The sequence below is a fragment of the Orcinus orca genome, chromosome 1, assembly GCF_937001465.1.
Source record: "Orcinus orca chromosome 1, mOrcOrc1.1, whole genome shotgun sequence".
Classification (NCBI taxonomy): domain Eukaryota; kingdom Metazoa; phylum Chordata; class Mammalia; order Artiodactyla; family Delphinidae; genus Orcinus; species Orcinus orca.
This window is the reverse complement of record NC_064559.1, coordinates 180,424,984-180,448,668: the sequence shown is the minus strand read 5'-3', so window position 1 is coordinate 180,448,668 and position 23,685 is coordinate 180,424,984. Positions and strand designations below refer to the sequence as shown.

At 42.0% G+C, this 23,685-nt stretch overlaps 1 protein-coding gene across 1 annotated transcript; it reads right to left on the bottom strand.

The window, feature by feature from the left end:
- Positions 1 to 13: 13 nt before the first annotated feature.
- On the bottom strand, positions 14 to 16,755 carry PPT1 (palmitoyl-protein thioesterase 1). Its single transcript, XM_004266398.4, has 9 exons — positions 16,597 to 16,755; positions 12,976 to 13,085; positions 12,623 to 12,750; positions 11,845 to 11,915; positions 9,804 to 9,906; positions 5,763 to 5,853; positions 4,818 to 4,916; positions 2,809 to 2,880; positions 14 to 1,487 (listed from the first exon to the last, which is right to left on the bottom strand). The coding sequence occupies exons 1-9, from the start codon at positions 16,718 to 16,720 to the stop codon at positions 1,365 to 1,367; spliced, it is 921 nt and encodes a 306-aa protein (XP_004266446.1). The 5' UTR covers positions 16,721 to 16,755; the 3' UTR covers positions 14 to 1,364.
- Between the last annotated feature and the right edge of the window lie 6,930 nt (positions 16,756 to 23,685).

Sequence of the window (23,685 nt, the reverse complement as noted above, 5' to 3'; positions counted from 1 at the left end):
ATGACACCAAGGATAAGAAACTACTCTTTATTTTAAACAACTTCATAAAATTATTTTCACACGTCCCCACTTCTTGCCTTTCATCCTCTTAGTTGAAAAGTCTTGAGAGAGGTGAAAGAAAAATCACAGAGGGTAAACTTTGCAGCAGTAACAAAGTGGTTCCCCCAAGTATAGCTACCCATTTCCGCAAACTGGCATTCTGCAGAACAGTCTTCCAAAAAGTGTTGCTAGGTTTTCATGGGATAAGGGATTGGAGGTTAAGACGTCCATGCTCAAATAGCGTGGGAAACGGTAGATTAAGGTTAGTTTTCTTTACTGTAACAGGAATTTTCAGAGTCCTTAATATTCTACGGTGGGTTGATCTTCAAGAGGAGAAAAGGGATATGGAATACTCCCTAAGCTTTTTGAGCACTCTTTTTTTCACAGAACACATCAGAAGCAGTTTGAAGTGTGCGGTAATCTCAAATTTTTGAGATGGAAGTTAGAAAGCCTGATCTCTTCGCATTTTTCCTCCCATTTTTTGCTAATGCCAGCAATAGAGTGACTCTAGAATCCACACCACTAGTCATATTTAGAAAGGGCAGGTTCATCAAGGATGGAATGGAAAGAACTAACTACCTCCTCCTATTTTTCTTTAAACCTCCCCCGCCCCATCTAAGTTAAGCAATATGTACACTTCCTCCCTTAAGCAATCTAATTGGGTGCTAGTTCCCTCCTTTTGTGACAGAGCAACAAATTCATCACTACCTGAGGAGACAAAAAAAAGTGCTACCAAGGCAAGATGGTGGGCTGCCCGAGTTTGTCTAATAATAGCTAAGACACCACAGAAAGCAACACAAAGAGGAGGACACCCTCAAGAAATTATGTGGACACATCATCCAAGCAATACTTCTCCAAGCACTGGTCAAATCCCCACCAGCACAACTGAGAAAGCATTTATGTGAATACCTTAGGTCTGGGTACTGGCCCCTTGGCTTGAGATGTGGCTAGATTTTCCTGAGAAAGGCATCTGCCTTAGACTCTATCTCATTGGTTTAGTTTGTTTAGTCTCTTCCGGGCCTGGGCACAGTTCTGCCACTGACCTGCAGCAAACTCCTGATTCCTAAAACACTCTGACCACATCAAAGGGTTGTAAAATAATCTCCGTGGTTATTAGCTAATTAAACTTGCATTCAACACCATATGCTAATAGGATGAGGCAAAGGATAAGATTCCTATCTTGGATCTTTCCAAGCAGGGCATGTTAGACGGTGACAAGAGAAGGATTAGTTTCTAGCTGGATCTGAGCTCAGGCTTGGGCGTGGAGGGAACTGGTTTGGAAGTGTGAGGGGTTCCCTGAAGCTCTGGTGCAAACTACAAGGGCTTCACTCAAGGAAGGGTATGATGTGGGCATAAAACCATGCTTCAGACAGTTGAAGATGGTCCCCTTCGAGAGCCAGGAACACCAGCTGTCCTGCGTTGTCCATTGCCTTTAGCCCCAGGCGGTCCTGCAGAGAGAAATTATTAATAATTAATAATTAATCAAGAGAAATAATCAAGAGGCTTAATGAAAAGCTTCATAGTGAAATCATAAAGAAAGTTAACTTGAGATGTATTCTCAAAATGCAGTCCTTTCTCTTTTGAGTATTAAAATTTAGATGTATTGTTGACAATGCCAAAAAGGATACTTGCCTCCAGTTTTTTTCCTATGCATTAAAAATGTATGTGCAATTGAGGTTATTCTATACAGTTTTATATTCTGCTTTCTGAAATGTTTCCCAAAGCTTCTGGAGGACCACCTATGAGTGGGCAAGCCATGGACAAAACTGCCTCAAAATGTCAAGTTAAGTGGGACTGAGCTAAAGACAAGAGAACATTAGCTAGATAACTTACAACAGATCCAACCCTTAGATGACAAAACTCAGACGCTTTCATATCCTGCAGCTGAACATGTCATGACCCACAGCTGGGGTGCTGACAACAAGTATGGGTGGGAAGAGGAGCAGGTATGATGGTGCCTGCCAGCATGTTGCTTCTGCTGTAGCTACCATCAGTTTGAGTTCCTGACAAGTTCTTAGTTGTAATATCCAGAACTCTTAACAGATCCTAGCTTCCCTGTCCTTTTACCTCACCCAAGATGGGGCACCAGATGCAGGAGAAAAGCCAAGAGATGACAATTGGCCTCTTAAATTACTTGGAGGAATTTGAATAGAAAGAAGGCAAGTGGTTCAGATGTAACACTTCTGCATTTCGGGGAGAGTATCTCCCAAGATAAAAGCCTTAAGAGTACGGAAGGCCTCAGAACTGGAGGTGGTGAAATGCTGCCACCTGTGCTTGAGAAACAGGACCTACTGCTGAACAAAATTCACAGCTCTGTTCCTCAGTCTCCTGCAGGAGGAGCTCCCCGTGTCAGTGCCTGATTTAAAAACAGGACTTGCGCATCTGTTGTTTTAAAGTAACAGCCCTCTATGTTTCTGTCACGCGTGGGGGCTTCTTGGATTTGTAGTAGACTACACCTCAGCAAAGGAAGCTGATTCTAAACCTTACTATCAGAAGGAAGGAGTCAGAGATGATGTGTCCCTTGTACATGCCTGAAAACACACGACGTACAGGTCCTGCAACCTTCAGATGTAGGCTTCGGTAAACCAGTGCCTCATAGGCTAGTGCAACAATCAACAGCCTAACAAGCCTCGCCCACATCAGACACGAGTCAGACGCTTCTTGAGCACCTGCCGTGCTGGGATGTACAAGACAAGGTCTGTCACCAAAGCACCCAGCAGCTTCCGGAAGCAGGAGCTGAAAAGGACTGCGCCTCTCTTCCCCAGTTACCTGTGTGTACAGGGTGCTCTCCTGTAAGGGAATGGTTTCCTTGGCTTGGCCACTTCTGTAAAATCCAAACCACTGCAGGAGAGAAGGAAGAAATGAGGTCAGATCAGACACATGGCGCATATACTGCCCAACTGGTTTAAGACTGGCTAGTAGCTAAGACTACCAACAAACTGAACACCCTAACACTGCAGCAAGGAGGGAAAACAGCGTGTCCTGAGTCATCTCTTCTTAAGGGTGGGTCCTGAGGTATGAGTTCATCATTCCAAAGAGCTTTCCAACTCCCCAGAATTGCTGCTTCCTACAATTATTGAGCACCTACTCTGAAAATCCTTGTGCTGAAGTCTGAATATTCAAAGATGAATATGTATACAGTCCCTGTTTTCAAGAAGCTCTAGTCCAATGCACAGAAACAACTAACTGTTCAGCATGGGGGTCAGCAAACTTCCATAAAGACCAAATACAAAATATTTCAGATTTAAGGGCCACGTGGTTGCAGCTACTAAATGCTGCCATTGTAATGCAAAAGCTGCCACAGGCAATATTTCTGAAATGAATATGGCTGCATTCTAATGAAACCTTATTTATAGACATTGACATTTGAATTTCATGTAATTTTCACATCATCAAATATTCTTTTGACTTTTTTCTACCATTTACAAATAATAAAAACCATTTTTAGTTTGTGGGCCATACAAATGCATGTGGCAGGCTGGATTTGGCCCACAGGTGTAGTTTGCTAGTCCCTGGTGCTCTGACACAATGTGATGAATGCTGATAGAACAGAGGCTGATGATTCTTTAAAAGAGGGAGCAAAGGCAATTCCCTGGCGGCGCAGTGGTTAGCACTCTGCGCTTCCACTGCAGGGGCCGTGGGTTCGATCCCTAGTCTGAGAACTAAGATCACGCGTGCTGTGTGGCACGACCGAAAAAAAAAGCAGGTGGGTGGTAGCAAATTCTGCTTGGAAGAGGGGTGGCGTCCTGGATGGAGGAAGTGACATTTGAGATTGGCCTTGACAGCTGAATAGAAGCTTGTCAGGCGGAGAAGCCCACAGAAGGGTGTTTTAGAGACTGAAAAGCATGAACAAGGAACACAGACACACAAAAGAAAAAGCACATGTCAGGCCCGGGGCATTTCAAGTAATACAGTATGGCTTGATGAGAGAGGATATGAAGTGGTCATGAAGTTAAGATTAAGTTGGAAAGACAGGTCGAAGACAGGTCAAGGCAGACCTTCAATGTGAACCTCAGGAATTTATAGACTTTGGACTCGTAGTTCTGAACGTTTTTTGGATCACGGATCTGAAAATCTGATAAAAATTATAGACCCTTCCTCAGAGGGTGCAACTACAGTTGACCCTTGAACAACACGGGTTTGAACTGCTCCGGTCCACTTATACGTGGATTTTTTTCCAATACTGTGGATGCTGAGGGCCGACTATAAGTCATATGTAGATTTTTGCCTGTGCGAAGGGTCAGCGTCCCTAACCCCCACGTTTTTCAAGGGTCAACTAAGTTTGCACACAATTTGGGGCGGTTGGGGGGCTACAACCCTCAGTGTCCCATTTGTAGACCTCAGAACCCCTGCTCTACACAAAGGTGGGTGAAAGGGACTGACAGTTTTACCCAGCAGGCAGCTGTGGGCTTTTATTCGTTTGTTTCTTGTCTTTTTTTAGTTTCGCCGCACTCGGTCTTTGTTGCGGTACGTGGGCTCTTCATTGCGGGCTTCTCTCTAGTTGCGGTGTGCAGGTTTCTCTAGTTGTGGCACGTGGGCTCCAGGGCACATGGGATCAGTAGTTGCGGTGTGCAGGCTTCTCTCTAGTTGCGGTGCACGGGTTTAGTTTCCCTGCAGCATGTGGGATCTTAGTTCCCCAACCAGGGATCAAACCTGCGTCCCTTGCATTGGAAGGCGGATTCTTAACCACTGGACCACCAGGGAAGTCATGCAGCTGTGTTTTAATGCCATTTACTCTGATGGTCTCCTGGCATGTTGTGGCCTAAGCAGCATCTCACCTCAGAATCCACGGGGTCCACAATGGAATCATTGAGGAATTTCACCATCACAAACTTCTTCAGGGCCATCAGGTTTTTCTTGTAGGACTCATTGACACCCTGGAGAAAAGGCGAACAGTAAGTACCTCAGGGACACCACCATCAGGTTATAGCTGGGGAATTAAAACCTTTCAGTACTCTGGTCTCCCTGACCCTGGGCCACCATGTTTCTTCTCCATGGTATGGGCTGCTTTTCTAGCTTCCTTCCCAGAATATACCAGGTACAGCCTTTTCTTACCATCCTATCTGACTGACAATGCTCCCACCAACCATGGCATACTGGTGCCACCATGAATCCGTCACTGCACTCCAAAGGCCCCCATCACATAGGTTCAAGGCTTCTAGCCAGAGAAAGCCAAGGCAAAATAAGAAACTACAAACTCGGAGTGGTTCTGCTATACTATTCTATTCCCACCGCCCCCCTTCAAATTCTGTTTTTGTTTGTTTTAAACCTCCGGATAAGCCCAATATAAATTGAGCCATCTAGTTTACCAGAATCTCCCAAAGCATGCTCATCTTTGGGACACACTCAGTCCCCTCTGCAGTCTCTCTTCTAAGTAAATTACTCTTCTGAGAAAATATGACCCAAAAAGGATCCACTAGAAAGGCTTCCCTCAGTAAGGCAGCAGCTGAAGTTCCATGTAAGCCAGCCAGCACCTACTGAGCTCACCCTGCTGTTTCAACACTGGGAAAGAGGAAGAACCTACAGGAAGAAAGCCACATGAATTTCAGCCTCCCTAAAAGGAATTGAATCTCATAAGCACCGCCTCCCAAAAAACAGAACTTCTTGTCTCCTGGGATATTCTGCCTGGGATATTCTGAATAAACGGTCACTGCTAATCTGTTTATAATGCCCCAAACAGGAGAATGAATGCACATCTATGGTAGCCTGGGCTGGGTGCTTACTCTCTCCTGATTGATATCTGCCAAGAAGATGCTGTGGTTGCGGTACATGTCCTCCTTTATGGGGTCGTGCCAGTATTCTGCTTGCACCAGGCTGTGGGAGGAAAAGAAAGAAAGGTGACCAAGCTGCACTTCGGTCAGCACTCCCGGGGCATGCCCCTGTGCACAGGCCACCAAGAGACTTCAAAGGGACAAAGGACCAGAGCCTTCTGTTCCCTCTGCCTGATCCATTTTTTCTTAGCATCTCCTGTGCTCCTTCTTGTCGTTGAGATCCCAGCTTAAATATCTTTTCTTCAAAGACCGTTCTGTCCAAAGTAGGCACCTCCTCCATTACTGTCCATTGCTGCCCCGTTTCTTTCTGCCACGGGCTTAGCACTGTTATCTAGTGCATCTGTTTACTTGGAGACCCCCTTTCCCCAAGTAAACAGAGTATGTTACCCTAAATGTCTTATTTACAAGAGCATGTTACCCTAATTGTCTTATTCTCCACTGTATCTGCAAGACTTACAGTGGGGCCTGGCAAACAGTAATAGTTCAGTACTTGATTAAATTATGAACAAAGTATTTTAAGTGCGACTAAAACTTAGAGACAACACAACCACTGCAATACTTATAAATAAAGGAAAGAGAAAGCTAAAGTTGAATAAATATTTTCAACACAGCACCACTCGTGGTACCAGCCCAACCCTGCCTACTAACTACGAGCTGAGCACTGCACTGAGAGCTTCACACTCCATTGGTCTAATCCTCACAGCAACCCTGCAGGAAAGCACTATTAGCCTCGTGCTGGAGGTGAGAAGTAGGCTCAAGGACATCCAAGGCCACACAGCTGGACAGTGTAGCACTGAGCCTCTCCAACAACCCCCTAGAGAGAGAATATGGAAGGCCATGTCTTTTATTTTCCCTTCACATTTGATTGCTACTTCCAGGTTCAGTAGAGAATTCTACATTGGAAATCATTTTTTCTCAGAAGCCAAAGGTACTGCACCACTGCCTTCTACCTAGTAGTTTTGCTGTCAGGGAGTCAGTGTGCGGCCTCACGGGGCTCTGCCCTTTACCCCCAGTGTTCTGACACTTCACGGGAATATACCTGGATGTGGGTCTTTTTTCACCCCTGACTACTTGGTGAGCCCTTTCGATGTGGAAACTCATGTCCCATAGTTCTGAGAAGTGTTCTCATATTACTTCTTTGATAATCCCAATCCACTCCTTCCTCTGTTCTCTTTTTGAAACTCTGATCAGGCGGGTATTGAACTTCTTGAACGGCTTCTCTAATTTTACCCGTTCCCCCCTTTTTTCTACCTCATTGAGATTTTGTTCTAATTTCCAAGAAATGTCCTCAACTTTATATTCCCATACCGCTAACACATTTTTGTTCTGGTTATCTTATTTTTAGCTTCCAGGATCTCTTTCTCTCGGATGACTGGTTTTACTTGCATTCTCTTCTAGCAGATGATAGGTTTTATTTGCATTCTCTTCTAGCATCATGGATGATCTCTTATCTCTGAAGATAATAATACAGGCTTTTTTTTTTTTTTCCTTAAGGTTTTCTTCAGCTCCTTGAATTGCCATCTGTTTCTTCCAAGTTCCTTTTTACTTTTTGCTTGTTTGGGTCTTTCATTTTGGAAGCTTTCCCCAGATGTCTGACTGGGGGTCCTTGGCTCACTGTTCATATTTAAAGAAGCTGACTGAAAGTTCTTCACGCAAGAACAGAGCTTATCTACTGGTGGCTTGACTACGTCCTAACTTCTTAAAGGATTCCAAAACATGAACCTATAGGTCTTTTCTCTGGGACCAATCAGTTTTTTCAGAGAGGGATCCGTCAAACTTCTGCCTAGCAGGTAATAAGCCTGGCTGCTATCATTCTAGGAGCAGAATGGGACGGGGTGGGTTTTCAATATGGTGTCTTACCACTGTCAGGTGCTTGTTATCTCGAAGTCTGGTACTACTTTTTTTTTTTTAATTAATTTTTTTTGTTTTGTGGCCATGTGACACGGCATGCGGGGTATTAGTTCTCCGACCAGGGATCAAACCCATACCCCCTGCAGTGGAAGCATGGAGTCCTAACCACTGGACGGCCAGGGAATTCCCCTGGTACTTTTTTTTTTTTTTGCGGTACGCGGGCCTCTCACTGTTGTGGCCTCTCCCGTTGCGGAGCACAGGCTCCGGACGCGCAGGCTCAGTGACCATGGCTCACGGGCCTAGCCGCTCCGCGGCATGTGGGATCTTCCTGGACCAGGGCACGAACCCGTGTCCCCTGCCTCGGCAGGCGGACTCTCAACCACTGCGCCACCAGGGAAGCTCCCCTGGTACTTCTTTAGTCAAACTGCTCCAGAAAATAAATTTGGCTTCTCTTGTCAGGGTGAAGGAGGAGCAGTCACTTGGACGTGCATTTCAGGGAACTAAGGAGTTTGATCATTGTTTATATAGATTTTCAACAAAAAGTCCCATGCACTTACTCTACCTTCCAAGGTATCTTAGGCATCTAATTCCTGAGTCTTTCTGGGACTGTAAAAAGTGAAGCTGGTTCCTTCTTGTCAGTGTATCCCTCCACAGACATAAAGGTTTCAGAATTTTCTGCTCTACTAAAACAGTTATCACTCATTAATTTGCTTTCTGTCTTTAAAAAAAAATGTTGACGTCTTTTATTATCTCTTCTCTCCTCTCCTGTTCTCTTTGCCCTTGTGGGTTTATCACTTTTTATTCTTTTGCTACCAGTTTATTAAAGATTAAGAAGGAAGTGAAGATAAACACATCCATGTACCACTTTTAATCAGTACTTAGGTGTCACTGTCCCCCCACCCCCCAGCTGACTGCCCCTCTACAGTCAATAATAATCCCAATTGTGTTTGGTTCACCAAAGAAGGAAACACAAAGAAAGAAAAGGGTGGATTCTTCCTGAGGCATCTGGGCAATAGAAGAATAAAGAGTAAAGAATAAAGAACAATGTAGCTTAAACAGATCATACATACCCATGAGAACAGAGAATATCTGGACATAAATAACCAAGCTGCGACTAGTCAAACCAGGGAAGGGGTAAAGCTTAGCAGTGGTTTGAGTTGCCTGAGTGGGTAGGAGGTGGAGATATAAAGTCTCTTAGTTTCCTTCACTGACCATCAGGTGGCACTGTTGACCCAAGACAGCTTTGTGGCTACACGTGCAGCCAGCCAATGGGTAGGAAAGGAAAAGAAAGCTAGCTGCAGGTCTTTTCTACAGGCCAGTCATTCACAAGGCTGCACCTTGGACAGGCCTTCAAGGAAGTGTTGTATTGAAAAGCTGCTATCAAACAAGAATCATACACTTGGAAGACCCATAGGATAGATACCAAAACCATACTAGTTGATCCCAAATCTCAGTTATCACCCAGAATACTCCAGACCTACTAAATTCAAATTTTAGGGATGGAGCCCTGGAATTCATTTTTAATGAATTTCCCAGGGGGTCTGATGTATAATTTAAGTTTGGAAACAACTGAAGGAGAACACACTCTGAAAGTGATTTTGTGTATTTTTAAGTACCCAAACACAGGTAGCTAAGGACATTGACATAGGAAGCTAACCCCTCATTGCTGACAACAGAAAGAATCTGTCCTCCAAATATTAACAGCAATTCCTTGGGCTTACTACTTTCTAAAGGCTTTTTTGGTTTTATTTTTACAGATGAAAATGTATTGTTGTGGGGACTTCCCTAGTGGTCCAGCGGTTAAGACTCTGCACTTCCACTGCTGGGGACCAGGGTTCAATCCTTGGTTGGGGAACTAAGATCCCACACGCCTCATAGCATGGCCGAAAAGTAAAAAAAAAAAAAAACATTGTTGTAATTACAGTCTTCTTTTATAGAAAAAATGTCTTCCTTTCCTTTAAATTAATATTAGAGCAGTTTTAGGTTTACAATAAAATGAAGCAGGTAGTATAGACATATTTACAATAAATGTCTCATTTGAAAATCACTAGCAACTACTCCTAGAATCACGGTTAGCATGAAAGTCAGCATGATATTTTCATTAGTGACAGTTCTGTATCCTTTTCAGCTAACCATACGTACCGTTCTTGTATAGCTTTGTTGTAAGCTCCAGCATTCAGTGTTTTTCTGATCAAGTCACAGATGTGAGAGCTCTCTCCTGGGCACCGAGGGAGTCCAAAAACACCTATAGTAGTAGAAGACAAACATCCATGCCTTCAGTAGTCATGTACTGAATACCTACTATGTGCAGGGCATTGCAAGAAACAAAACCAGAACTAGACCCTGATCTTGTTCATTTATTCCTCAAGAAAATAATGTTTTGAGAATTAATACTATAACCAGCTTCCTCCTGGTGTTCCCACACTCTTTTCTGCCTCAGGACCTTTGCATCTGCTTCTCTCTGGAGTATGTACTTCTCTTACTGCTTCAATGGCTGGCCTCATTCTCATCTCTTGGGTCTTGGTTTAGAGAAGTCATACCTGAGTGCCCTAACTCAAGCAGTGCCCAACCCCAGTTCCTTCCCCTCCCCCAATTATACTTGCATCCTCATCATCCTCATTAATAACATTTTGGGGGATACCAGACATACCAGTTCTAAGCATATATTGGCAATAATTAATTTAATCCTCATAACCACCCTGTAGAGTAGAATCATTTGCACCATATTACAGATAGGAAACTTTTTTTTCCTTTTTTAAGGAAACTTTCAAACAGAGAGGTTAGATACCTTGTCCAAGGTTAGACAGTAAGTGATGGAGCCAGGATATGAACACAGGCAGTTTGGCTCCAGAGCCCACACCTTTCACCAATACAGCCACCATTCTTCCTATTATCCTATTTTTCTTTCTTTATCATAGTTACCATTATCTGTATTTATTTTGTTTACCTATTTCATGTCTATTCTCCCCCCCGCACTAGAATGGAAGTTCCATGAAGGCAGAAACCTTGTCTGTCTTGTTTCTAGGTTTTTAATAACTATTTGTAGAATCAATGAATGAATGATAAAGCTGTTCCTACCAACTTGCATTTAAATAATACGTGTACTTTAAAAAAGTATCTTCCTACCTATTATTTCATTTCATCCTCTGAAAAATTCCCACAAGATGGGCAGGGTCTTATTTTAGTTTCCCTCATCTGTGAAACGGACCTACGATACCGAATTACTTGCCCATCAGTAACCGTTAATTGGGTGAAGCCAGTTTCCTGATTATAAGGAGAATCCGTCTGTTCCTACACCCTACCAGCTAACAGCTATATCCATCAGAACAGAGATAACGTTCTATCCCAAAGACACATCTTCCCCCAAAAGTAAATAATTCTGTCTAAATAGCAAACCTGTTGTTTTTTGAAAGATTTAATCTCTACTGTTAATTATAAAATTAACAAAAAGCCTAGACACTATTCTTTGCCTAAGTCTAAATTCAGTAGGACATCACCCATGTCAGAAAACAGGAAAGGTTGTTGGGGGACTTCCCTGGAGGCACGGTGGTTAAGAATCCGCCTGCCAGCGCAGGGGACACTGGTCCGAGTCCTGGTCCAGGAGGACCCCACATGCCGTGGAGCAACTAAGCCCGTGCGCCACAACTACTGAGCCTGCGCTCTACAGCCTGCGAGCCACAACTACTGAGCCCACACGCCACAACTACTGAGACAGCATGCCGCAACTACTGAAGCCCACGTGCCTAGAGCCCGTGCTCCGCAACAAGAGAAGCCACCACAATGAGGAGCCTATGCACTGCAACAAAGAGTAGACCTGCTCGCCGCAACTAGAGAAAAGCCCACACACAGCAACGAAGACCCAATGCAGCCAAAAACAAACAAACAAATAAATAAATTTTTTAAAGGAAAAAAAAGGAAAGGTTGTTGGACTTTCCTAACTCCTAAACCACCACCTGTTACATGGCTGCAACCACCTCACCTCCATGAAATCATGTCAATTAAATTAGAGAGAAGTAGGTGGTAACCTAATGATTCACCTGTGTTCCAGGCCTCTGGAATCCTATTTCATCATCTCTCCTGGCTAATTTACTATAAATTAGAAAAACAGGATTTTTGCAAGGATGGCTGACTTCTTGTACAAATAGAGCTGCTAGAACTTTTTAGGCAAAGGGGACAAAGTTACCTTGATGTTGTCCCCCAACTGATATGAGATTGATCATAGGAGGTGATGGGCATCTCTGAGCCACTGCCCTCCTGGAGAAAAAAAAGGATTATCAGTTCCAACTGTCAGATGGAAATGTATCATCAACAATTAACTTCCCAGGGCTTCCCTGGTGGCGCAGTGGTTGAGAATCTGCCTGCTAATGCAGGGGACACGGGTTCGAGCCCTGGTCTGGGAGGATCCCACATGCCGTGGAGCAGCTAGGCCCATGAGCCACAACTACTGAGCCTGCGTGTCTGGAGCCTGTGCTCCGCAACAAGAGAGGCCGCGATAGTGAGAGGCCCGCGCACCGCGACGAAGAGTGGCCCCCGCTTGCCACAACTAGAGAAAGCCCTCGCACAGAAACGAAGACCCAACACGGCAAAAATAAAGTAATTAATTAATAAACTCCTACCCGCAACATCTTCAAAAAAAAAAAAAGAAAAGAAAACCACAGCTTTTCTCCTTTAAAAGAAAACAAAGACAAAAACAATTAACTTTCCAGATTAAGCTACTTAATCCTCTGTGGCTCCCCAAAGCCACAAAGTTTCAGGACTTTCCTCTGATACAACCAAACAAATCTTTATTCCTTCACAGAAAATAAGTTAAGCTCCATAGAACTTCTTCTATGGGGATATTTTAGAAGAGTTTCCCTTCCAAAATAGGTGAAGATTCCAAAAGAACTGAATGGGTAGATCTATCTGAATCAAAGGGAAAAAAAATCAGTTCCATGTAAGTGATATAACAAAAAGGGACTTACAGAAATTGGCCTCCCTGGGAGAATCCCATAGCATTGTAGCCTTGCTGCAATTTAGGATCCTTAGCAAGAATCTGACACACCGTTGTTACTTGGGAGTTGACATTCAAAAAGAAGCTGTTCTCCACATCCTAAAAGAAGAGCCACGAGAAGTGAAAGGATGGGGCTGAAAACTATCACTGGCACCTTCTCTAAGAGCAAACTTGTTTAGGTTGGTACCCTCACAGAAGCCACTCAAGAACTAAAGTATCACTGTATGATCTGCTGCTAAAAATATAAGGTTAAGCATCTTAATCGTATATTCTATGAAATCAGTCAGCAAACCTTCAAAGGAACAGAGCCATGAGGGGCCTCACCTCTACCAGGGTCTTCCCAATCTCTAAAGACAAGACGTAAATTCCAGGTATTTTCTTCTCGACCATTTTCTTAACAGCGCCCATGCTTAAGGGATTACAACAGCTGTCTCCTAGAAAACAAAGGCAATCGTGGAAACTCATGAGTAAAAAAAACATTATTTTTTTAAAAAAACTTCTGTGCTTTAAAGGCATTAATGAAAATGTGAAAAGACAACATACAGAATGGGAGAAAATACTTGCAAAACATATACTTGATAAGGGTTTAATACGTGGAATATACAAAGAACTCTACAACTCCACAACAAGAAGACAATCTAATTAAAATGGGAAAAGGACATGAACAGACATCTCTCCAAAGAAGACACACAAATGGCCAACAAGCACATGAAAATATGTTCAACATCAGTGGTCATTAAGGAAATGCAAATCAAAATCACAATGAGATACCACTGCACAACTACTAGGATGGCTTTAATTTTTTTTTAATTAATTCATTTAAAAATGGAAAATAACAAGTGTTGGCAAAGATAGGGAGAAATAGGAACCCTTTACATTGCTGGTGGAAATGTAATATGGTGCAGCCACCATGAAAACAATTTGATGGTTCCTCAAAAATTTAAACATACAATGACCATATGACACATCAGTTTCACTTCTGGATACATACCCAAGAGATGTGAAAACGTATGTCCCTACAGAGATTTGTAGAAGACTAAAGCAGCATTATTTGTAATAGCTAAAAGGTGGAAAACACCCAAATGTCCATCAATGGATGACTGGATAAACAATTGTGGTACATATATACAATAAAATATTATTCCACCATAAAAAGGAACAAAGTATTGACACATGCTACAATGTGGATGAACCTCGAAAACATTATTATAAGTGAAATAAGCCAGAGACAAAAGGTAACATATTGTGTAATTCCTTTTATATGATACATCCAGGATAGGCAAATCCATTGAAACAGAAAGCAGACTGAACATTTCCTGGGGATGATGGGAAGTGGGGGATGAAGAGTGATTCCTTAATGGGTACAGGTATTTTCTGGGGTGATGAAAAAGTTTTGAAACTAGAGAGAAGTGGTGATTGCACAATGTGAATACACTAAATGTCACTGAATTGTATACTTTAACGTGGTTAATTGTATGTTATATGAATTTCACCTCAGCAACAACAAAAAGAGAGAACAACGTTTTTTGCTCAGCTCATGTTCATCGGGTACTAACAAACTTCAAAAGCCCACACAATATAATGGGGACACCAAATTCACAACTGAAAATAAGCAGGGGTGCAGATTCCCTTATCATCTAGAACATTTGGGGTTAATAGACTCAAAAACACTTTGGAATCTGATTTCTCTTTAGGGCCAGGACTACAGTAAGACAAGTAAAGCGCCTAGGACACAAAATTTAAGGAGGTGCTAACTCTTGCGTTCATGTAAGTGCTGGCCTTGAACTTACATTTTGCTTTTTTTTTTTTTTTCCCTGTTTCAAGGAACCAGAACTAAGAATAGGAAGCAAAGTGGCCGCTGAGTGGGAGAACTGGGCTGAGATCATTTTCCATTTTGAATTTAATCATCCCATTTTCAACCTGAGAATAAGCTTAAGAATTTGTTTTTAAAGAAGGAAAAGGCCTCAAGCATCTTTGATTTCTTGCACTAAACTATAATTGTGGGTTACTTAACTGCCTCCCATACAGAGTGACTGTGCTCTGGGAGGGCACGGAGCTCCCCTGTTCTCCTTTAACTCCACTGTAGTAGCCCCAGGCCCTGGCACAGAGCCTTGAAAGAACTGTCTCTATTTACTGACTCTAATTCCACTCTGAACATTTTTCTTTAAGCCATTTCAAAAAGGCTCTCACTCTCACCACTCCCCTAAAAGTGCTTTTGTCAAGGTCATTAGTGATCTTCCTATTCCTAAATCCAATAACCAATTCTCAGCCCTCATCTTATTGGACCTGTCATCAACATCTCACAGTTTTTTACTCCCTTCCTCTTGAAACATTTTCACGTGGCTTCCAGGACTCTGCCCTCTCCTGACTCTACCGCCTCCCTAGTCGTTCCATCACTGTCTCCTTTGCTAATTCCTCCCCATCTCCTCAACCTCCAGACCTGACTGCTTCAGGTCTCGGTCTTTAGACCTCTTCCCTCCTCTGTGTACACTCACTCCCTAGGTGATCTCGCCCAGTTCCATGGCTTTAAATGCCAGCCATATGCCAAAGGCTCCCAACTTTAATCTCCAGCCTGTATCTGTCTTGGACTCCACACTCCAAGTGCCTCTACATCTCCTGGATGTGTAACAAACAACTCAAATTTAGTAAGTCCAAAAGCAGACTCTTGGTTTTCATCCCAAATTTGCTCACCCTACAGGCTTCCCCATTTTGGTAAAATGACAACGTCATCCTTCTCACTGTCCAGGCCAAAACCCGTGGAATCATCCTTGACTCCTTTCTCATCCCACATCTAACCTGTTATCAAATTCCGTTGGTTCCATCTTCGAACTATATCCAAACTTTGACCACTTCTCAACATCTCCTCTATTACTAAACTGTTTCAAGTCACCATCACCTCTTGTTTAGATTACTGCAAAAGCTTCCTAACTTTTCTCCTTGCAAAGATCCACGACCCCCTACAATCTATTCTCAATATAGCAACTAGAGTGCTTTTAAAGTGCAAATCAGATCATGTCACTCATCTGCTCAAAACCCACGAGAACTTCCCATCTCATTCTAGCCAAAGTTCCTACAGTAGCCTTAGTAGGCCCAACGACATCAGCAGGCCACCCCCATCCCCCTCCCATCCCTGAACTAAACACCTATTTTCTTCCAGCTACAATGACCTGAATGCTGTTCCTTGAACATACCACCATACCTGACATACTTCTGCCTCATGGCCTTTGCATCTGCTGTTTCTTCCACCAGATATTCACACAGCATCTTCCCTCATCGACTTCAGGTCTTTGCTCAGGTGTCACTTTCTCAGTGAATCCTTTCCTGACCTTGCTCTATAAAACTGCAAGCCCCCACTTGCAGTCCCTATCCCCCTCTCTGCTTTATTTTTCTCCATTGCACATATCACCATTTAACACATTATATTACATTATATTATTATATTATATTATAGTCTGTCTCTCCCACTGGAAAGTTCTAAAAGAGCAAAGAATTTAGTCTATTTCGTTCACTGCTGTATCCTCAGCATCCAGTAGGTATTCAATAACTATGTGTCAAATGAACTACTGGTGCCTAACAAATCTCTTCAATGTGTGAATGAACAAAAGGATGGATGCCCCGGTCACGCAGCCACAGCCCAGCCTTCCCCGAGCAAGCGTCTGATGCTGCACCCGGACGCCACTGCCATGGGGATTAAACCAGGACACCACGTAAAACCCTACCGCAGTGCACACCGCTCTGTGAGCGCTCACCAAAAGACAGCTCCTTCCGCATCTCCCTTTCCCATGCAGAGTAACCCCCAAATCCTAAACCGTGGGGACTGCCGGGTGCTGTGTGACCACGGTCCTCGCCCTCCACACTTGCACTTTGCAGAAGCGAACACAGGTTTGGAGAGGGAAGGAGTCGCCAAAACCTTTTGACTCTCTTCTCACTCCCTCCTTCACTTACCCATCCCATGCCAGATCACCAGAGGCAGCGGGGCCGGCGGGTCAAGATGCCCCAGCGCCAGGGAAGCGCAGGACCCCGGCAGGAAAGCGAGAGCCAAGAGCCACAACGAACTGGACGACGCCATCTTGACTCAATCACATGACCGCGCTCCCCTCTCCTGGGCCTGGCGCGGGAGGGGCTGGGCCGCAGCCTCCGCATCTCCGCATGGGAAGCTGCGCGGACTAGTGTCTGTCCTGGAGTGTTACCCTAGCGAACAGACCGCCCGCAGGAATCAAACGCAAGCCAACATTTATTCAGCGCTTCCTACGCATCAAACACTATTCTAAGCGCTTTACATCTGGTATCTGATTTAATCCTCGTAACAACGCCGAATACACTTCTCCCCATTTTATGGGTCGGGACACTGAGGCGCTGAGCATTTGGGTTTGGAGCCAAGTTCACAGAGAGTAAATTGGCGGATCCAAAGTCTTTGCTCTTAACCTCTGCATTGCACTGCCTTTGGAAGAAAAGTACTTTGTGGAAGGAAGAAAAGAAGGAAGGACTCAGCTCTCTATCAGAAATTGAAGGGGAGGGATAATTTCCAGGGTTAATCATGGCAGTGTGGTATTCTCTATCATGAAGGAAAGATAGGACTTCAACAGGCAAAGATGAAATGCGGGAGAAGGACTGTTATGAGCTAAGGTAGACAGGAAAGCTACCTGTTTTTTAGAAATAGCAGAGCTTGCAGACTGACAAGAGCATCTGAAGGATGCAAGAGTGATGGAAAAAGCCACTGCCACTTCCTGGTCTAATCTTAGAGCTGGGTTACTGCAGGAAACTCTCATCCACCATTTTACCCTTTTTCATTTGCCTCCAGATTCATTATCTCAATCCACTTTCACCATTTTAGTTCCCTGCTCAAAAATATTTTTTCGGAAAAACATTGAAATTGTTTAAATGGAGAATATGTTAAGTGAATTAAAGTGTATCCACTGTACAAAGGAATATTGTGAATCAGATTTTATAAAGGATAAGGTAAATTTGTATATAATGACACAAAAAATGTTTTCTATATATTGTAAAGGAAGAGCTAGTAACTGTATTTTTGCAAGAAGTACATGTGTTGTGGTGATGGTTGCAGCACTCTATAGTTACCAAAAATCATTGGGTTGTACACATGAAATTGGTGAATTTTATGGTATGTAAAACCTACATTAAAACAGCTCTTTTTTAATCTATATATTCACGTGTTTCTAGTGATTTTGACTGAAAGGCCCAAGAACTGACAAGCAAAAAGAAAGAAAATAAATATACAAAAAGATCAGGGAACTGTTAAGAGTGATATTCTTGGGGCTGTATTATGTTGACTGAAGAAAAATGCACAACATGAGAGTTGTGAGTTAAGTTTTATTTGGGGCAAAGTGAGCCCTATAGTCCCGGATGCAGCCTCTCGGTTAGCTCTGAGGAACTGCTCCGAAAAGGTAAGGGAGAGGTCAGTATATATGTAATTTAGGTGAAGGGGGATGCATGCAGTCAAACACACACATTTTGCCAGAGGGTTGCTGCTAGCGACAAGAAGGTAGCTGCTAGTCAGGAGGAGCAGGTGTTTCTGTTAATGATTTCAGTGCTTTCCTGGATATGAGAAGAAATTGGGCTCCTAAAACCTTCTCCCGAAAATATTTAACTATCTGGAGGCCTGTTCTGCCAGTTTTTTCAAGCGCAGAGTGCCTCATTCCTGAACTCCTTTCAGGGGGTGTTGAAGGTCAAAGACCGCAGTGGCTAGTGACTTCATTCTTGTAGGGTGACATGATGAGCAACAATTTTTAGCTGACAATTATAAGGAACTTTCATTTTTACTTTATATGCTTCTGTATGGTTTGAATTTTTATAGGAAGGATACAGAACTTTTATTTTTCCCAGGTTTTCCCCCCAGTTTTATTGAAATATAATTAAAATATTGCATTAGTTTAAGGTAGACAACATGATGAATGATATATGTACAGATACATAAATTTTATAATCAGAGAAAAGGATATATATACATATATACATTAAAAATTATTGTATTTCTCAGTTAAGATAATGGAATTCTCATAGACTCTGTTTCCACCAATACTCAAGAAAGTTTTAAAAGTTGAAATTTCATCCACGGCAAGCGAAGCGTTACAGCTCAGTATCTTAAATGTCAATAAGCAGCAAAAATCAAGGAAAGAAATAGAAGATCTGGTCTGGAACAAGCATGTCACGGCTTCCAATCCTGCCTCCATTCCATCAAAACTCATACTGTTAGGTCCACAAAATCCTGGAAAAGAACACATACATATGAGCGTGTATTCCAAGAGAGAAGAAAATTAAGTGGTTTCCTTATCTTTTATCTCTTCTCTCTGGAAAAGTGAAAATAGCTACTGGGGAGATGAAGGTGGAGTGAGAAGCGAAGAATAGACTAAGTCTTTAGATAGCAGTGAGGACTCCAGGAAAGCATACTGAATCGGAGGAGGCTCTCTCCCATAAGAGAGTGAATTCTGGAATAGACACTTAAAACCTCAGAAGTGATTGCAGAAGTTTGCATTCTAACAAAGACTGCACCTCACCCTCCCTGAGTTCTTCCCCCTCCCCTCCTTCAGACGAGCTTGTAAGTCATAGAAAAAGTGCGTACAGCATAAAATAACAGCCTCAAGTTGCTGTTCATTAGGAAAACCAAACCAGTTTCAGATCAAGTGGGAAGGAATTCAGGAGGCAAGTAGAGAAACAGAAAAAATTCACCCCAAGTGCTTTGAGCACTAGAATAACCTAAAAAGAAAATGAGCTCAGTAGATGAAATTCAAAAATGAGATAATAAAACAACTGAAAGAGATGAATAGGGAAATTGCACATTTGATGAAGCGAAGACCAAAACAATGTCATTAAAGAACTAATAAATGCATCAAAACAGCAAGGAACAGAATAGACATGGCTGGAGGTTGAATTATTGATGTGGAAAAAGGCTTGAAATAATCACAATAAAGGGAAGTGAAAAACACTAAGAGATTAAAACAATCAGAGAGAAGCTACTAGATATGGAAGATGGAGGTTGTTTGTGTGCCTGGAGTTGAGAACTCTTAAATGGAACAGAAAAAGTATTCAAAAATTTAAGTACAGGGCTTCCCTGGTGGCACAGTGGTTAAGAATCCCCCTGCCAATGCAGGGGACACTGGTTCAAGCCTTGGTCCAGGAAGGTCCCACATGCCACGGAGCAACTAATCCCGCGAGCCACAACTACTGAGCCCAAATGCCACAACTATTGAAGCCCATGTGCCTAGAGCCCGTGCTCCGCAACAAGAGGAGCCACCACAATGAGAAGCCTGTGCACCGCAACAAAGAGTGGCCCCCGCTGGCCACAACTAGAGAAAGCCCGTGTGCAACAACAAACACCCAACACAGCCAAAAATAAATAAATAAAATAAATACATTTATTTAAAATATATATATATATATATATGTACAGAAGTTCCTCTAAAATGATGAGTTAATCTGTAGCTTGAAAGGTCAAATATTTCATACAAAATATTTAACCCTGAGACATATTTTAGTTAATTAATTGAAATTCAGACATCCAGGCAGAAAAAAAGCAAACTGCCTACAAGAAAAAAAGTCAGGCTGTCCTCAGATACCTCAAAAGCAACATTCAGAGACAGAAGAAGTGGAGCATTGTCTACAGAGTTCTGAAAGGACAAAAGTGTGATCCAAGAATAGTATACCCAGCCAAGATGTCATTCAAAAATAAAGGTACTGGACAGTTCCCACAAATATAAAAGAACTCATAGAAAAGGGAAATACTTGAAAGTGAAATTCAGCCAATTAAGAAACAGGGCAAAATTAAGATTTTAAGAATTGAGAAGTCTTTTTTTTTATATATTTTTTTTATTTTTTTAAACATCTTTATTGGAGTATAATTGCTTTACAATGGTATGTTAGTTTCAGCTTCACAACAAAATGAATCAGTTATATATACACATATGTTCCCATATCTCTTCCCGCTTGCGTCTCCCTCCCTCCCACCCTCCCTATCCCACCCCTCCAGGCGGTCACAAAGCACCGAGCTGATCTCCCTGTGCTATGCGGCTGCTTCCCACTAGCTATCTACCTTACGTTTGGTAGTGTATATATGTCCATGCCTCTTTATCGCTTTGTCACCGTTTACCCTTCCCCCTCCCCATAGCCTCAAGTCCATTCTCTAGTAAGTCTGTGTCTTTATTCCTGTTTCACCCCTAGGTTTTTCATGACATTTTTTTTTTCTTAAATTCCATATATATGTGTTAGCATACGGTATTTGTGTCTCTCTTTCTGACTTACTTCACTCTGTATGACAGACTCTAGGTCTATCCACCTCATTACAAATAGCTCAATTTCGTCTCTTTTTATGGCTGAGTAATATTCCATTGTATATATGTGCCACATCTTCTTTATCCATTCATCCGATGATGGACACTTAGGTTGTTTCCATCTCTGGGCTATTGTAAATAGAGCTGCAATGAACATTTTGGTACATGACTTTTTTTTTTTTTTTTTTTGACTCTTTTTGAATTACGGTTTTCTCAGGGTATATGCCCAGTAGTGGGATTGCTGGGTCATATGGTAGTTCTATTTGTAGCTTTTTAAGGAACCTCCATACTGTTCTCCACAGTGGCTGTATCAATTTACATTCCCACCAACAGTGTAAGAGGGTTCCCTTTTCTCCACACCCTCTCCAGCATTTATTGTTTCTAGATTTTTTGATGATGGCCATTCTGACTGGTGTGAGATGATATCTCATTGTCGTTTTGATTTGCATTTCTCTAATGATTAGTGATGTTGAGCATTCTTTCATGTGTTTGTTGGCACTCTGTATATCTTCTTTGGAGAAATGTCTATTTAGGTCTTCTGCCCATTTTTGGATTGGGTTGTTTGTTTTCTTGTTATTGAGCTGCATGAGCTGCTTGTTAATTTTGGAAATTAATCCTTTGTCGGTTGCTTCATTTGCAAATATTTTCTCCCATTCTGAGGGTTGTCTTTTTGTCTTCTTTATGGTTTCCTTTGCTGTGCAAAAGCTTTGAAGTTTCATTAGGTCCCATTTGTTTACTTTTGTTTTTATTTCCATTTCTCTAGGAGGTGGGTCAAAAAGGACCTTGCTGTGATTTATGTCATAGAGTGTTCTGCCTATGTTTTCCTCTAAGAGTTGGATAGTTTCTGGCCTTACATTTAGGTCTTTAATCCATTTTGAGCTTATTTTTGTGTATGGTGTTAGGGAGTGATCTAATCTCATACTTTTACATGTAGCTGTCCAGTTTTCCCAGCACCACTTATTGAATAGGCTGTCCTTTCTCCACTGTACATTTCTGCCTCCTTTGTCAAAGATAAGGTGACCATATGTGCGTGGGTTTATCTCTGGGCTTTCTATCCTGTTCCATTGATCTATATTTCTGTTTTTGTGCCAGTACCATACTGTCTTGATTACTGTAGCTTTGTAGTATAGTCTGAAGTCAGGAAGCCTGATTCCTCCAGCTCCATTTTTCGTTCTCAAGATTGCTTTGGCTATTCGGGGTCTTTTGTGTTTCCATACAAATTGTGAAATTTTTTGTTCTAGTTCTGTGAAAAATGCCAGTGGTAGTTTGATAGGGATTGCATTGAATCTGTAGATTGCTTTGGGTAGTAGAGTCATTTTCACAATGTTGATTCTTCCAATCCAAGAACATGGTATATCTCTCCATCTATTTGTATCATTTTTAATTTCTTTCATCAGTGTCTTATAATTTTCTGCATACAGGTCTTTTGTCTCCTTAGGTAGGTTTATTCCTAGATATTTTATTCTTTTTGTTGCAATGGTAAATGGGAGTGTTTTCTTGATTTCACTTTCAGATTTTTCATCCTTAGTGTATAGGAATGCCAGAGATTTCTGTGCATTCATTTTGTATCCTGCTACTTTACCAAATTCATTGATTAGCTCTAGTAGTTTTCTGGTAGCATCTTTAGGATTCTCTATGTATAGGATCATGTCATCTGCAAAGAGTGACAGCTTTACTTCTTCTTTTCCGATTTGGATTCCTTTTATTTCCTTTTCTTCTCTGATTGCTGTGGCTAAAACTTCCAAAACTATGTTGAATAAGAGTGGTGAGAGTGGGCAACCTTGTCTTGTTCCTGATCTTAGTGGAAATGCTTTCAGTTTTTCACCATTGAGGACGATGTTGGCTGTGGGTTTGTCATATATGGCCTTTATTATGTTGAGGAAAGTTCCCTCTATGCCTACTTTCTGCAGGGTTTTTATCATAAATGGGTGTTGAATTTTGTCGAAAGCTTTCTCTGCATCTATTGAGATGATCATATGGTTTTTCTCCTTCAATTTGTTAATATGGTGTATCACGTTGATTGATTTGCGTATATTGAAGAATCCTTGCATTCCTGGAATAAACCCCACTTGATCATGGTGTATGATCCGTTTAATGTGCTGTTGGATTCTGTTTGCTAGTATTTTGTTGAGGATCTTTGCATCTATGTTCATCAGTGATATTGGCCTGTAGTTTTCTTTCTTTGTGACATCCTTGTCTGGTTTTGGTATCAGGGTGATGGTGGCCTCGTAGAATGAGTTGGGGAGTGTTCCTCCCTCTGCTATATTTTGGAAGAGTCTGAGAAGGATAGGTGATAGCTCTTCTCTAAATGTTTGATAGAATTCGCCTGTGAAGCCATCTGGTCCTGGGCTTTTGCTTGTTGGAAGATTTTTAATCACAGTTTCAATTTCAGTGCTTGTGATTGGTCTGTTCATATTTTCTATTTCTTCCTGATTCAGTCTTGGCAGGTTGTGCCTTTCTAAGAATTTGTCCATTTCTTCCAGGTTGTCCATTTTATTGGCATAGAGTTGCTTGTAGTAATCTCTCATGATCTTTTGTATTTCTGCAGTGTCAGTTGTTACTTCTCCTTTTTCATTTCTAATTCTATTGATTTGAGTCTTCTCCCTTTTTTTCTTGATGAGTCTAGCTAATGGTTTATCAATTTTGTTTATCCTTTCAAAGAACCAGCTTTTAGTTTTATTGATCTTTGCTATCGTTTCCTTCATTTCTTTTTCATTTATTTCTGATCTGATTTTTATGATTTCTTTCC